The sequence below is a fragment of the Mustela lutreola genome, chromosome 5 (assembly GCF_030435805.1).
Source record: "Mustela lutreola isolate mMusLut2 chromosome 5, mMusLut2.pri, whole genome shotgun sequence".
NCBI lineage: Eukaryota > Metazoa > Chordata > Mammalia > Carnivora > Mustelidae > Mustela > Mustela lutreola.
The window spans coordinates 61,602,752-61,616,064 of NC_081294.1; the positions used below are offsets into that span (position 1 = coordinate 61,602,752).

General features: G+C 46.0%; 1 protein-coding gene across 1 annotated transcript in view; it reads right to left on the bottom strand.

Annotated features, from left to right (window-relative positions):
• Positions 1-13,313, bottom strand: part of STK10 (serine/threonine kinase 10) — a 119,260-nt gene that overhangs the window by 64,585 nt on the left and 41,362 nt on the right. Inside the window, exon 3 of the mRNA XM_059174299.1 lies at positions 2,124-2,172. Coding sequence (XP_059030282.1) covers positions 2,124-2,172 — 49 coding nt within the window. The remainder of the gene's footprint in view (positions 1-2,123; positions 2,173-13,313) is intronic.

Sequence of the window (13,313 nt, forward strand, 5' to 3'; positions counted from 1 at the left end):
GAGCTGGCAAAGTAAGGCCAAGCAGATCAGAGCAAACACTGGGTGTTAACTAACTACAGGGGCCATACAGTAACACACTACGTGTATTCTCCTCGTCTAGCAAAGGGGCCAGCCCAGCGCCCCACAGCTACCCCGCAGAGGAACCTAGAATGAACCCCAGGTCTCTTGGACCCCAAGCCCAGGATCATCACTCTGTGTGACTCTGCAGAGTGATGGGGAGATACTAAGGGCAGAAAGTCCGTCTAAGCAGGGCAGGCATCTGTGGGAGAGTCCATTCCTCATCACATAGCTGCAACCAGGGCCGGGTCTCATCTTGTCAGGTCTCCCCATCCCACCTTCTCTTCTTCCACCTTGACTTCTAGAATGCTGGTGGCGATGTTCCTTTAACCGCTGCCACCAATAGGGAGAAAACCACCTGGGGCTGGAGCAGTCAGATCCACCAGGAGAACTGAAACAGGGAGCAAGAGAGTAAAAGTGCCTGCAGGCTGAGCCACAGCTCATTCATAATTAGTGGGTCCTGCCCCACTTATGAATGAGGTCAAGGACGTGGTATGTATAAACGCCTCTTCCATCTCTGACATACTCCCGCAGGCCTCACTGAGCTAAGCTGTACACCTGAAGAGGCCGAAGCTGCTACGCGGCTCCCACTCGCCTTTCTTTTTTAGTATCTGAACACATGACCACCCAGCAAGACGACCACATTTCCCAGCCTCTCTTCCAGCTATGTGCTGTTCAGATGTGCCAATGAGATGTAAATGGAAGTGTCATGTGGGGCTTCTGTAGCAGCTCCTGTAAAAAGTGGAAATGGGGTGTGTGTTTATCAAGTTGGCCCACCCTCCCTTCTTCTATCCTGCTGTTTAGAATCCAAATATGATTGCTGGAGCTCCTACAGCCACCTTGTCACCATGAACAGAAAGCTATCATGAGAATGGGACCAACACAGAGAAAAGTGGGGCCAAGAGTTGGAGAAAGAAACCAAGTTCTTCTGAGAACGTTAAACACCCCCACCCAACAAAAACAAAATAAACAACAACAACAAAAGAACTCCTAGATCAACCTATGCCTGAAGCCAGAAACCCTTGAACTTTTTAGTTATTTGTACAAATAAATTTCCCCCTCCCACATCTCCCACCTTTTTTCCCCACTAAACCAATTTAAACATTCTTTGATCACCTTATAACAGAGAATCTCAACTCATACAAGACCACCATTTATATTTTGTTTAATTCTACCTAGAACAATGAAAATCTTCAAAGGCAGTCTCTGCTGAAAGAAGGAACACCCAAAGGTTGTATCATAAGTACTCACATCCAGTCACCCACCGTCACCACCTCCCCAAGACCCCTGGGAGTGGTAAGGGGCCCTGCACGGAAGGCCAGCATTTCCATAGCTCTGGGAAGGGCTGCCACAAACCCAGGAGATTCCTGAGATAACTCGGGGGAAATATAACAAAAGAGTGGCTGAACGGTTCTATGTAATACAGAAAACCTCCCCTCTCCAGAGCCGCCTCACAAGCCTGGGCCTGCCTCTCAATGTTCTGGGGCCCCAGAACCCTGGCCTCTCCTCACTCACTGCCCATCAGGCCAGCAAGACACAGGCTCCCATCTCAGTCCTGCTATGGGACTCTCAGCCAGCTCCTTAACCCCTCTAAAGTGTCAATCTGGTCAGGAATAAAATAGAAACACTTGGATCCTATAAACAAAAGGACCCACCAGTCTCTGTCACACGGTGACTATTCACAACTGTTCAAGCTTGTATGGGATATCAAAACCCAGTAACAGCCCCATTAAGCTCTTACAAAATGGGCGGGGCCCCATTTTTCAAAGAACCTCCCTCAGGGGTCTCATTTTCACCTCCTAAGGGTGCTGTGGGGTGGGGCACACCCATCTTATGGCCAACAAGGCTTGAGGGGGTGAGTGACCAGCTCAAGGACACAAGGCCTTCTTTTCAAACAGGAAGAGCTGGTTTTCTAATGAGCACTTGCGTTCTCTCCAGGAACCGAGCCCCTGCTTCCAAAAGGGGACTGAGCATAAAGGTATTCAAACAGGCCATGTGACTTGCTGGGGAGAAGGGAGTGAAAGACATCAGTCCCAGCCCCAGCACCACTGCACTGGAAGACTCACCCAGCATGATGGCGTCCACGGCTCCCCCAGGACAGAACTCGATCATGATCTGCAGAAGACACAAGGCAAAATAACAATGAGCGGGGCACAGAACCCAGGATCAACCCCAGTCCTGGCAGGATCAGGCAGCACCCAATGCCCTGGCTCGATGGCCTCTCCTCCTCCTGCCCCAGGGCCTGTCCAGTCTACACTCCCCTAATCTGACCCCAACCCACACAGGAGGCTCTATAATCCAGAGCTATTGCTGGGCATTTTTCAGGGGGAAAAAAAAGTTGCCGTGGAAACCCACAGCACAAACAGCACAAACAGCATTTGCCACCAGACCTGCCCCCTCCCCGCTCCTCCCCTCCTCCTGTGTCCCCACCTGCCAGCTCCCCACTTCCTAAACTCCATAACCAGCAGTTTCAGAGGACCCCTCTGCCCACATCCAAGCCAGCTGAGCCCTCGTGGAATCCAAGCACCCATCTCTTGCCTCTCCTCCATCTTCTAGAGGCCAGGGCCCTCGCTGGCTTGGAACGGCACCTTGAAGACCAGCTCAGGTGCAGAAGAAATCCAGGCCCAGAAAGGGGATGGGATTGACCAAGGCCACAAATTATTTAGTGGAAGTCCTGCACTAGAAAGTTTTCTTAACTCCCCCGGTCATTCATTTATACATGCGTTCCTTCATTCATCACACACCCAGTAGGTAGCAGGTCCCAGAGAACAACCAGACACCCAGGCCCTCAAGGGGCTCCCAGCCCCGCACAGGGGCCACAGAAGGACAAGAAGACTGCAAAGTGCCATTGGTGTCAAGCCAGGGCCCCCTCTCTTGCTCTCCCCCATCCTCACTCCTTCTCGCTTACCCTGAGCTCCTATCACATGTGCAAAGATGCTGCTTCTTCCTGAGATGATGGAAGCGAGCAGGCGGGGAGGGGCAAGAGCCTCACCAAGGACAGCACACACTCCTGAAATCTCCTCCCACTTCCAGGCCCTGGCCCTGCTTGCTCGCAAAGTCCCTCCAAATCCACTTGGCAGAGGCAGGCACCGTGCAGTGGGGCCCGTCATTCTCGCAATGGGAAAGAAAACCGCAGCCATACCCGCTGGGCCAGAGCCACTCTCCAGCCAGAGGAGGGAGGAGTGGCCTCAGTGTTTCCATGAGTCTCCATCTTGTGGCAGACCTTCCAGAGACTTCCTGGCAATGTAAAATACGGATGCAGTGATGCAGGGCTGGACCCAGGTCCCCAGGCCACCGTTCTCTAGCTAGGGCTTTGGGCAAGTGACTTCAACGGAGCACATTTTCTCAGCCAGAAGATGCGGCCGCTGATAACATGGTTTTTAACCGGGCCCCACCACTGGGCTATATTTGGGGGATGGGCTACATCTGGATGCAAGAAACCACAGCAGGTCAAGAACGGGGCCATGGATAGGGATATCTGGGTGGCTTAGTCAGTTAAGCAGCTGCCTTCGGCACAGGTCACAGTACCAGCATCCTGGGATCAGGTCCCACATCGGGCTCCTGGCTCAGCGGGGAGCCTGCTTCTCCCTGTGCCTGCCGTCCCCCCTGCTTGTGCTCTCCATAGCTCTCCCTCTCTGACAAATAAATAAAATCTTTAAAAAAAAAAAAAAAAAGAGGGGGTCAGAGACTTTAGGATACAAGATACTGGGGGCAGCAACATAGGGCGGGGCCTCCAGGAGACAGGCCTACACTCTGTTGCAGGAGGCTCCACGCCAGGGGAGAGAGCCACGTACGGGACACTGCCAGCTCTCACACCACCTCCTGCCAGGAAGGAAGGATGTGGCCTCTGAGGCGCCCAGGGTAACTCCAGTCATGCCTGGCCAGTACTCCCCAGGAACTTCTAACACTACAGTGACCCTGGAAAAAAGCCATCAGAGATGATTAATGTCCTACAACCCAAAAGAGTGAGATAAGGTATTTCTTTTTCCCACTCACTCACTCATTCATTCATTCATTCATTTACTGTTTCGTTTAACCAACCACCAACCAACTAGACATGTTCCCAGCGGTCAGGGAACAGACGTGACCCAGACAGAGGCACAGGCCTCTTGCAGGACTGCCTCTTGTTCTGCCTCTCAAGAATTCTCAGCTCCAGAGGCAAAAAAAAAAAAAAAAAATCCTACAAACTACTAGAAAAGTCCAGCCCCAGCCATGAAAGGCAATGTGGAAAAGAAGCAAAATGGTCATTAGGCAAAACCACTTACTATCCGAGCAGCCTGTATGATGGGGGGATATGCACCCAAACCCCACCAGAATGACAGGTCATACAAGCCTTGCTGGGCAACAGGGACCCAGATGGGGCTCAGTCAGTACAAACTGTTTCTAAGACTACTTCCTTAAGCTAAAATGTCTGGGATTTTTCTGTTCTTGTGTTGGTTTTTGAAACTCCATGAAAGATATCCTCTCTCTTCTCACCCAGAAAAATGCAAACAGGAACACGTTTGCATGTAATTCTACTGAATTCTCGAACACTGAAGTTCCCCCGCGCCACCAGCCCAGGCTACCACCAAACCCAGGTCAGGAGCCCCTGCTCTGCCTCTCCAGCCCTTACTATGTGTGCCCTTGGGTAATGACCCCCATCTCTGCAGAATGGAAGGATACTCAGGATCACCCAAGTGACTGGCAAGGACTGGATGAGGTGGTGTTTAGGGAACAGGCCCAACTCCACCCACACAGTGAACACACCCGCAGGCTCAGGCACTTCCCCCTTCTCCAACAGCCTGAAGTTGAAAAGGACAAGATGAACTTGAATTCAAGTCCTGCCTCTTAATCGGCTCTGTGACCCTGATTAAGTGACTGAATCTCCCCGAGCCTCAATTTCATCTGTAAAATGGCACTAACTTCTACCTCCAATGTCAAGGCTGTAAAATGAGATTCTCGACACAAAAGCACAACAACCAAGCCACAGCAACCAACACGCTCTTTCCTGTTGAATCTCTTGCAAACAAAACTACCAGCCATTGTCACACTCAGACCATGTTACTCAGGTTTCCCACAAATCTATGCCTTCCTAGAACTACAGCCCATCTGCATGCCCGCTGTTATCATCAAGAGTCAGTGCAATCGGTGGTCAAACCCGGGCACTTCCTGCCTCTGTTAGTGAAACCTTCCCTTACACAACACCCTTGCACAAGGTCCCTCTGACCAGCCTCTCCAGGGTTCAGCACTAGGAGAGCTTGAGCATCCTCCCAATCCTTCCTTCTTCCGCAGTTCAAGAGCTCCATGACCCCATGCACTTCCCTTTTGTAATTTTTAAAAATTTATTGACTGATTGACTGACTGATTGATTGACAGAGGGCTTTGGCTGCTGAGAAGCTCTGAGCTTATCTTTAGTTTTATTCCCGAGAATAAAGATATCAGCTTTTGGTTCCATGCCAGGATTAAACCCATGATATTTCACAACTTGCATATGGACCCCAATATAGTATTTTGATGACTATCCTGTCCAAGTCTGAAAGAACAGCATTCCTTGTTATTAATCACATATGTGTAAGAGTGATAGCCCATTAACCTTCGTGTAAATACTGCCTATCCTCTCACATAGAGGATAGACATCCTTTTGGCTTGAAAAAATTTCACATCTTAGTGCCTTGATGTGATAAACAAACAAACAAACAAAAAGGTCCCGTTCATAACATAGTTCTTACTAGGTTGCATTATATGGATATTTTCTTTAAAAAAAAAAAAAAAGATTTTATTTTTGTTTATTTGACAGAGAGACACAGTGAGGGCGGGAATACAAGCTGGGAGAGTGGGAGAGGGAGAAGCAGGCTTCCCGCCAAGCAAAGAGCCCAACGCAGGGCTCAATCCCAGGACCCAGGTATCAAGACCCGACCCGCAGGCAGACACACCTAACAAATGAGCCACTCAGGAGCCCCCCCACCAACTGTATGGATCTTAATGCTCTAGCTTTCAGCTTGTCAGTGGCAAGGCTGCAGGGGACTGCTACAGAACTGCATGGGGTTTGGAGCACCTGGGTGGCTCAGTGGGTTGGGTGTCTGTTTTTGGCTCAGGTCATGATCTTGGGGTCCTGGGATTGAGCCCCACATCAGGATCCTGCTCTCCAGGGAATTTGCTTCTTCCTCCCCTTCTGCCTCTCCATCATGTTCCCCATCCCCCCCTCCCACCCCCACTCATGCATACACACACTCTCTAATAAAATCTTTTTTAAAAAAGAAGAAAGGGGCACCTGGGTGGCTCATTGAGTTAAAGCCTCTGCCTTCGGCTCAGGTCATGATCCCAGCGTCCTGGGATCGAGCCCCACATCAGGCCCTCTGCTCTGCAGAGAGACTGCTTCCCCCTCTATCTCTCTCTGCCTTCCTCTCTGCCTACTTGTGATCTCTGCCTGTCAAATAAACAAATAAAATCTTTAAAAATAAATAAAAAGAAGAGGAGGAAGAAGGCGGCGGTGCCTGGGTGGCTCAGTCATTAAGCGCCTGCCTTCGGCTTAGGTCATGATCTGGGAGTCCTGGGATCAAGCCCCACACCGGTTTTCCTGCTCAGCAGGGAGCCTGCTTCTCCCTCTGCCCCTCACCCTGCTCATGTTCTCCCTCTCTCTCTCTCTCTCTCTCAAATAAATACATAAAATCTTAATAAAAAAAAAAAAAAGAAAGAAATGTTGGGGTATCTGGGTGGCTCAGGCATTATGCGTCTGCCTTCAGCTCTGGTCATGATCCCAGGGTGCTAGGATCGAGTCCCACATCGGGCTCCCTATCCAGAAGGAAGCCTGCTTCTTCCTCTCCCACTCCCCCTGCTTGTCTTCCCTCTCTCACTGTCTGTCTCTCTCTCTCTCTGTCAAATAAATAAATTAAAATCTTAAAAAAAAAATGCATGGGCTTTAGTTAACAAAATAATCCCAATTAATAAAATAATGACAAATAAAAATAAAATAGGCATCTCATGACCTTAGGAAGTCACTAAGTATGCGTGCCTAGAAAACGGAATGAAAGCACATATGTCAACACCCAGAGAAGGATTACAGGTGGTCTACACTTGTATGTATGTTCCACATTTTAATCAGCAAATAGGAGTTCTAAAAATATTAGAAAGATATTTGTAAATAGGGGGCTAGATAAGGGGCTAGTATCCAAAATCTATAAAGAACTTACCAAACTCAACACCAAAAGAACAAATAATCCAATCAAGAAATGGGCAAAAGACACGAACAGACACTTCTGCAAAGAAGACATCCAGATGGCCAACAGACACATGAAAAAGTGCTCCACATCACTCGGCATCAGGGAAACACAAATCAAAACCACAATGAGATACCACCTCATACTAGTCAGAACAGCTAAAATTAATGAGTCAGGAAATGACAGATGTTGGCGAGGATGTGGAGAAAGGGAAACCCTCCTACACTGTTGGTGGGAATGCAAGCTGGTGCAGACACTCTGGAAAACAGCATGGAGGTTCCTTAAAAAGTTGAAAATAGAGCTACCCTATGACCCAACAATCACTCTACTGGGTATTTACCCTAAAGATATAAATGTAGTGATCCAAAGGGGCACGTGCACCCGAATGTTTATAGTGGCAATGTCCACAACAGCCAAACTATGGAAAGAACCTAGATGTCCATCAACAGATGAATGGATAGAGAAGATGTGGATCATATATACGATAGAATACAATGCAGCCATCAAAAGAAATGAAATCTTGCCATTTGCAATGACGTGGATGGAACTAGAGGGTATTGTGCTGAATGAAATAAGTCAATCAGAGAAAGACAATTATCATATGATCTCCCTGATAAGAGGAATTTGAGAGGCAGAGTGGGGGGCTTGGGGGGTAGGAAAGGAAAAAATGAAGTAAGATGGGATCAGGAGGGAGACAAACCATAAGAGATTCTTAATCTCGGGAAACAAACTGAGGGTTGCTGGGAGGAGGGGGATATGGAGAGGGTGGTTGGGTTATGGACATTGGGGAGGGTATATGCTATGGTGAGTGCTGTGAAGTGTGTAAGCCTGATGGCTCACAGACCTGTATCCCTGGGGCAAATAATACATTATATGTTAATAAAAATAATTAATAAAAAATATTAGAAATAAACTTTTTTTTTTTAATGGTAAGAACTGGCCTAAAATAGCCCTTGGCTACAGATGCATCTATTCCGCTGCAGGGGATGGGGGGATCTATGCCTGTCCACAATGAAAGCTCCAGCAGGCCTGTGCTCACTGTGTCCGAGGATGTAAAGAGGCTTCTCAGGATCAAGGGTTCCTGGGTACAGAGCTGAAGGCCTCTAAGCCCTCACCAAGCCCCAATTCCAAAAGCTGCAAGTACCAAGGACCAACTTCTTAAAACCATCAGAAACTCATCCTTCACACTCCCTTGAGAGCAGCAAGCCACTTGGGGCTCAGGGTTTTCTCAGGACCAGGAGAAGTGAGGTTTGTGATCAGTTTAAACCATCAATAAGCACCAACCAAGGGTCTTCCAGGGGCTCCACAGTGCTAGGTACAGCAGGGCCATAAAAGTCATATTCAATCAACAAACACTATCTGAGCTCTGTGTATAACAAGCCTAGGGACGGGGGACCCAGGATGAACCAGACAGGTCCCTACCCCAAGACCACAGGCAGAGACCAGTACAGGCACATCGTGACTATGTCACCTAAAATCCTGTGGCCATCCTGGAGGGCCTCCCAGAGAAGAGCTGGTTTTGAAGGGCAAATCTGCCAAATGAAGAAGGACAAAGACATTGCAGGAAGCATACAGCAAGTGCAGAGGCAAAGCAGAGTGGAAGAGTATGAAGGGGGAATCGTACAATGTTCCAAGGAGTTCAAATGAATGGGAAGAGAGTGGGTCACAAATGTTACCTGGAACTAGAATTCAAACATCTCCAAATATATGAACTTGACTCTGAAAGCTCTGTGTGTATGTCTGGAGAAAGGTACCAAAGGGTTTTAAAAAGCGGTGTTACAGATAGGTTTCTGCTTTAGAGGATCCCCCCTGGATACGGTATTTCTAAAGGCTAGAAAAGCAGAGGAACAGTGGATTTGGTGCAAATAGCCAAAAGGGTAAGGTATGATGGCTTCCCTCCCCCTGCATATGCAGCATTGGTTCCTTCACTTTTGTGAAACAGTCGGGATAGCTGAGTAGGACTCACCCATCCTCAGTGGGGAGAGGAGGCCTAACTCATTCAAGGGAAATTCTTTGCTTCTTACACTAAGGGCTGGCTCAGGGCTGGTCTAAGCACAGCCAAGCTAGTGAGCTCTGCTTTGTGGTGTAGGATGCCATGGTATCTCCCTCTGGAGCCAATTAGGAAGCACAAAGCCTTGACGCTTGTAGGCAGCCATCTTGCAATCATGAGGGAAGCCTATGTTGAAGACACAGCTGATACAAAGAGGAGGGCAGAGAGAATCACAGCACTACTGAGCCGCACTCGAAATCCCCCTCAAACCTGACCTTCCCCTGTACTTTTCAAATAAAATATGTAAGCCAATTAATTTCTGCCATTGTTTAGGCTAGTTTGAGATTTTCTGTTACTTGTTACCAAAAGCATCTGATCTCACGTTTCACAAGAGATGATGAGGATGAATTAGAACAAAGAGGAGGATGAGGATGCCATCTCACTAGGCAAGTAAGATTTTCCTAGTAATCTCTAGGTGCTACCAGCTAAAAACACTATGTCAGGAGTCTTTGAACTTTACTGTGCATCAGAATCACTTGGAGAACCTGCTAATACAACAAAAGTCACTGGACCCCACCCCTGGCTGGGGTAGGGTCCAAGAATTTGCATTTCTAACAAACACCCGGGCAAGGGTTGCTGGTCCCCTGACCATACTTTGAGAATCACTGCTCTATGGAAATGTGCAAAAAAGCAAGAAGCCTGGACCCTGGGGCCATATCTCGCCTCCCCCTAGCAAAAACTAATATAAAATGCTGGTAGAGATATCTGGGGAGCAAACTGGCAGGATTATCATCTCTTTTATCCTCCTTAATAACCTGAACTTCCTCATCAGTGTTCCTTCTTTGTGCCTCTAACCAAAGAGCTAAGGGCTTGGGTAGGATGTAAGAGCATCTTGGTAAACCTTTACCAAATGATGAGTTGAGAAGCCCTGGGTATTTTCAGAGGCTTTAGGGATTTGCATTATTAAAGATCATCAGCGAGAAAAAGATGGACTCCATCACAGTATTTTCCCAAAAAATAAGTGTATAAAAATATTATATATGTATAATATATACACTTACATATTTATAAATTATATATTACTATATATAGTATATATATATACTATATATACTAATATATATATTAGTATATATAGTATATATATATATACTATATATACTAATATATATATTACTATATATTACATATTATACCCCTAAGTGCACGTGAAGGAGTATATGGGGATTAGTAGAGATCGGGTGGGTAGAACTGACACCAAGATCACAAGCAACAGAAGAAAAAATAGACACAATGGACTTCACCAACAATAAAAGCTTTTGTACATCAGAAGACAGGATCAAGAAAGTGAAAAGACAACCCACAAAGTGGGAAAAATACCTGGAAATCATATATTTTGATTAAAAACCTAGTAACCAGAATATATAAAGAACTCTTACAACTCAACAATGAGAGGACAAATAACACAATTTAAAAATGGACAAAGGATTTGAATAAATCTTTCTCCAAAAAAGAGAAAGAATGGCCGATAAGGATATGAAAAGATGCTCACCATCATTGGTCATTAGGGAAATGCTAATCAAAACTACAATGAGATACCACTTCATAGCTGCTAGGATACCTAAAATTAAAAAGCTGGAGAACAAGAAGTGTTGGCAAGAACATGGACAAACTGGAACCCTCAAACAATGATGGGGGGAATGTAAAATGGGGCAGGTACTTTAGAAAATGGGGTAGCAGTTCCTCATAATGTTAAACACAGTATTACCATATGATCCAGCAATTCCGCTCCCAGATAATACATCCAAGATAATTAAAAACATATGTCCATTTGCCAGACTGACTAAGAAAAAAAAGAGAGGACTCATATTACTAATATCAGAAATGAGCAGGGACATTACTACTGATTTTATAGAAATAAAAAGAAGATTGTTAAGAGAGTAACTAAGAACAACTGTAGACCCAAGAAACTAGATAACCTGGACAAATTCCTAGAAACACAAAAAACACAAATTCCTGAATCACACAAAAAATAGAAAATCTTTTTTTTTAAGTTTTTTTTTTTTTTTTTTTTAAAGATTCTATCTATTTGCTTGACAGACAGAGACCACAGGTAGGCAGAGAGGCAGCCAGAGAGAGGAAGGGAAGCAGGCTCCCCGCTGAGCAGAGAGCCCGATACGGGGCTCGATCCCAGGACTCTGGGATCATGACCCAAGCCGAAGGCAGAGGCCTTAACACACTGAGCCACCCAGGTGCTCCTAAGACTTCATTTATTTATTTGACAGAGAGGGATACAGAGAGGGAACACAAGCAGGGGGAGTGGCAGGCAAAGGGAGAAGCAGGCTTCCCACTTGAACAGGGAGCCCAACACAGGGCTCAATCCCAGCACCCTGGGATCATGACCTGAGCCGAAGGCAAACGCCTAATGGCCAAGCCACCCAGGTGCCCCCCAAATAGAAAATCTTAATGGGTACTATCTAACTCATTCCAGGAGGTCAGTATGACCCTCTCAAATATCAAAGCCAGACAAACACCTGCAAGAAAATAAAACTACCACGATAATATCCCTGATGAATACTGATGCAAAATCCTTAACAAAGTACTAGCAAATCAAATTCAGCAGCATATTAAAGAGATTATACACCATTAAACAGTGGGATTTATTCCTGAAAGGACGGTTTAACATACAAAGATCAGTCAATGTAATACACATTAATGGAATGAAAGAGGAAAAAAACAAGATCATTTTAATTGACTCTGAAAAAGCATTTGGCAGGGTGCCTGGGTGGCTCAGTGGGTTAAGCATCCAATGCTTGATCTCCGCTCAGGCCTTGATCTCAAGGTCATGAGATCAAGCCCCACATTGGGTTCCATACTGCACATGGAGCCTACTTTAAAAATAATAATAATAATAATAATACAATTAAAATTAAAGAAAAGAAAAAAATTTTGACAAAATTCAACATTCCTTCATAAGAAAACCATTCAACACATATGGAGTAGAATAAAACCACCTCAGCACACCTGGGTGGCTCAATGGGTTACGCATCTGCTTTAGGCTTGGGTCATGATCTCAGGGTCCTGGGATGGGGCACGTCAGGCTCCCTGCTCAGCAGGGTGTCTGCTTCTCCCTCTTCCTCTCTCCCAGCTTGTGCTCTTCCTCTCTCAAATAAATAAATTTTTTTAAAAAGAAGAAAACCACCTCAATGTACCAAAGACCATACATGACAGTGAACATAGTGAACATCACACTCAGTGGTGAAATACTGAAAGCTTCTCCTTTAAGATTAGGAACAACACAAGGATGCCCACTTGCTTCACTTCTAGTCAACACAATACCGGAAGTCCTAGCCAGTGCAATTAGGCAAGAAAAAGAAATACAAGCAAGCAAATTGCAAAGGAGGAGTAAAATGATCTCTGTTTACAGATGACATGACCTTGTATGTAGAAAACCCTAAAGATTATGAACACACAAAAAATTGTTACAACCAGTAAAAACAAATTCAGCAAAGTTGCAGGATATAAAACAACACACAAAATTCAGTTGAGTTCCCATACGCAGACAATAAATAATCCAAAAAGGGAATTAAGGAAACAATTCCATTTACAATAGCATCAAAGAGAAGAAAATAACCCAGGAATACTTAGGGGGAAAAAAAAGAGGGGCGCTTGCATGGCATGGGCAGTTGAGCATCTGACTCTTGGTTTTGGCCCAGGTAGGGATCTTGGGGTTATGAGACTGAGCCCTCCATTGGGCTCCACCCTCAGTGAGAAGTCTGCTTATTTACCCTCTGACCCTCCTGCTTGTGCGCACGCTCTCTCTCTCTCTCTCTCTCTCTCTCTCACTTTCAAATAAATAAATCCTAAAAAAAAAAAAAAGTATTGGCACAGATGTATAGAAATGGGAACCCTTGTGCATTTCTAGTAGGAATGTGAAATGGTATAGCCATTGTGGAAGAGAGTACAGAGGTTCCTCTAAAAATTAAAAATAGAGGGTACCTGGATGGCTCAGTGGGTTAAAGCCTCTGCCCTCAGCTCAGGTCATGATCTCAGGGTTCTGGGTTCAAGCC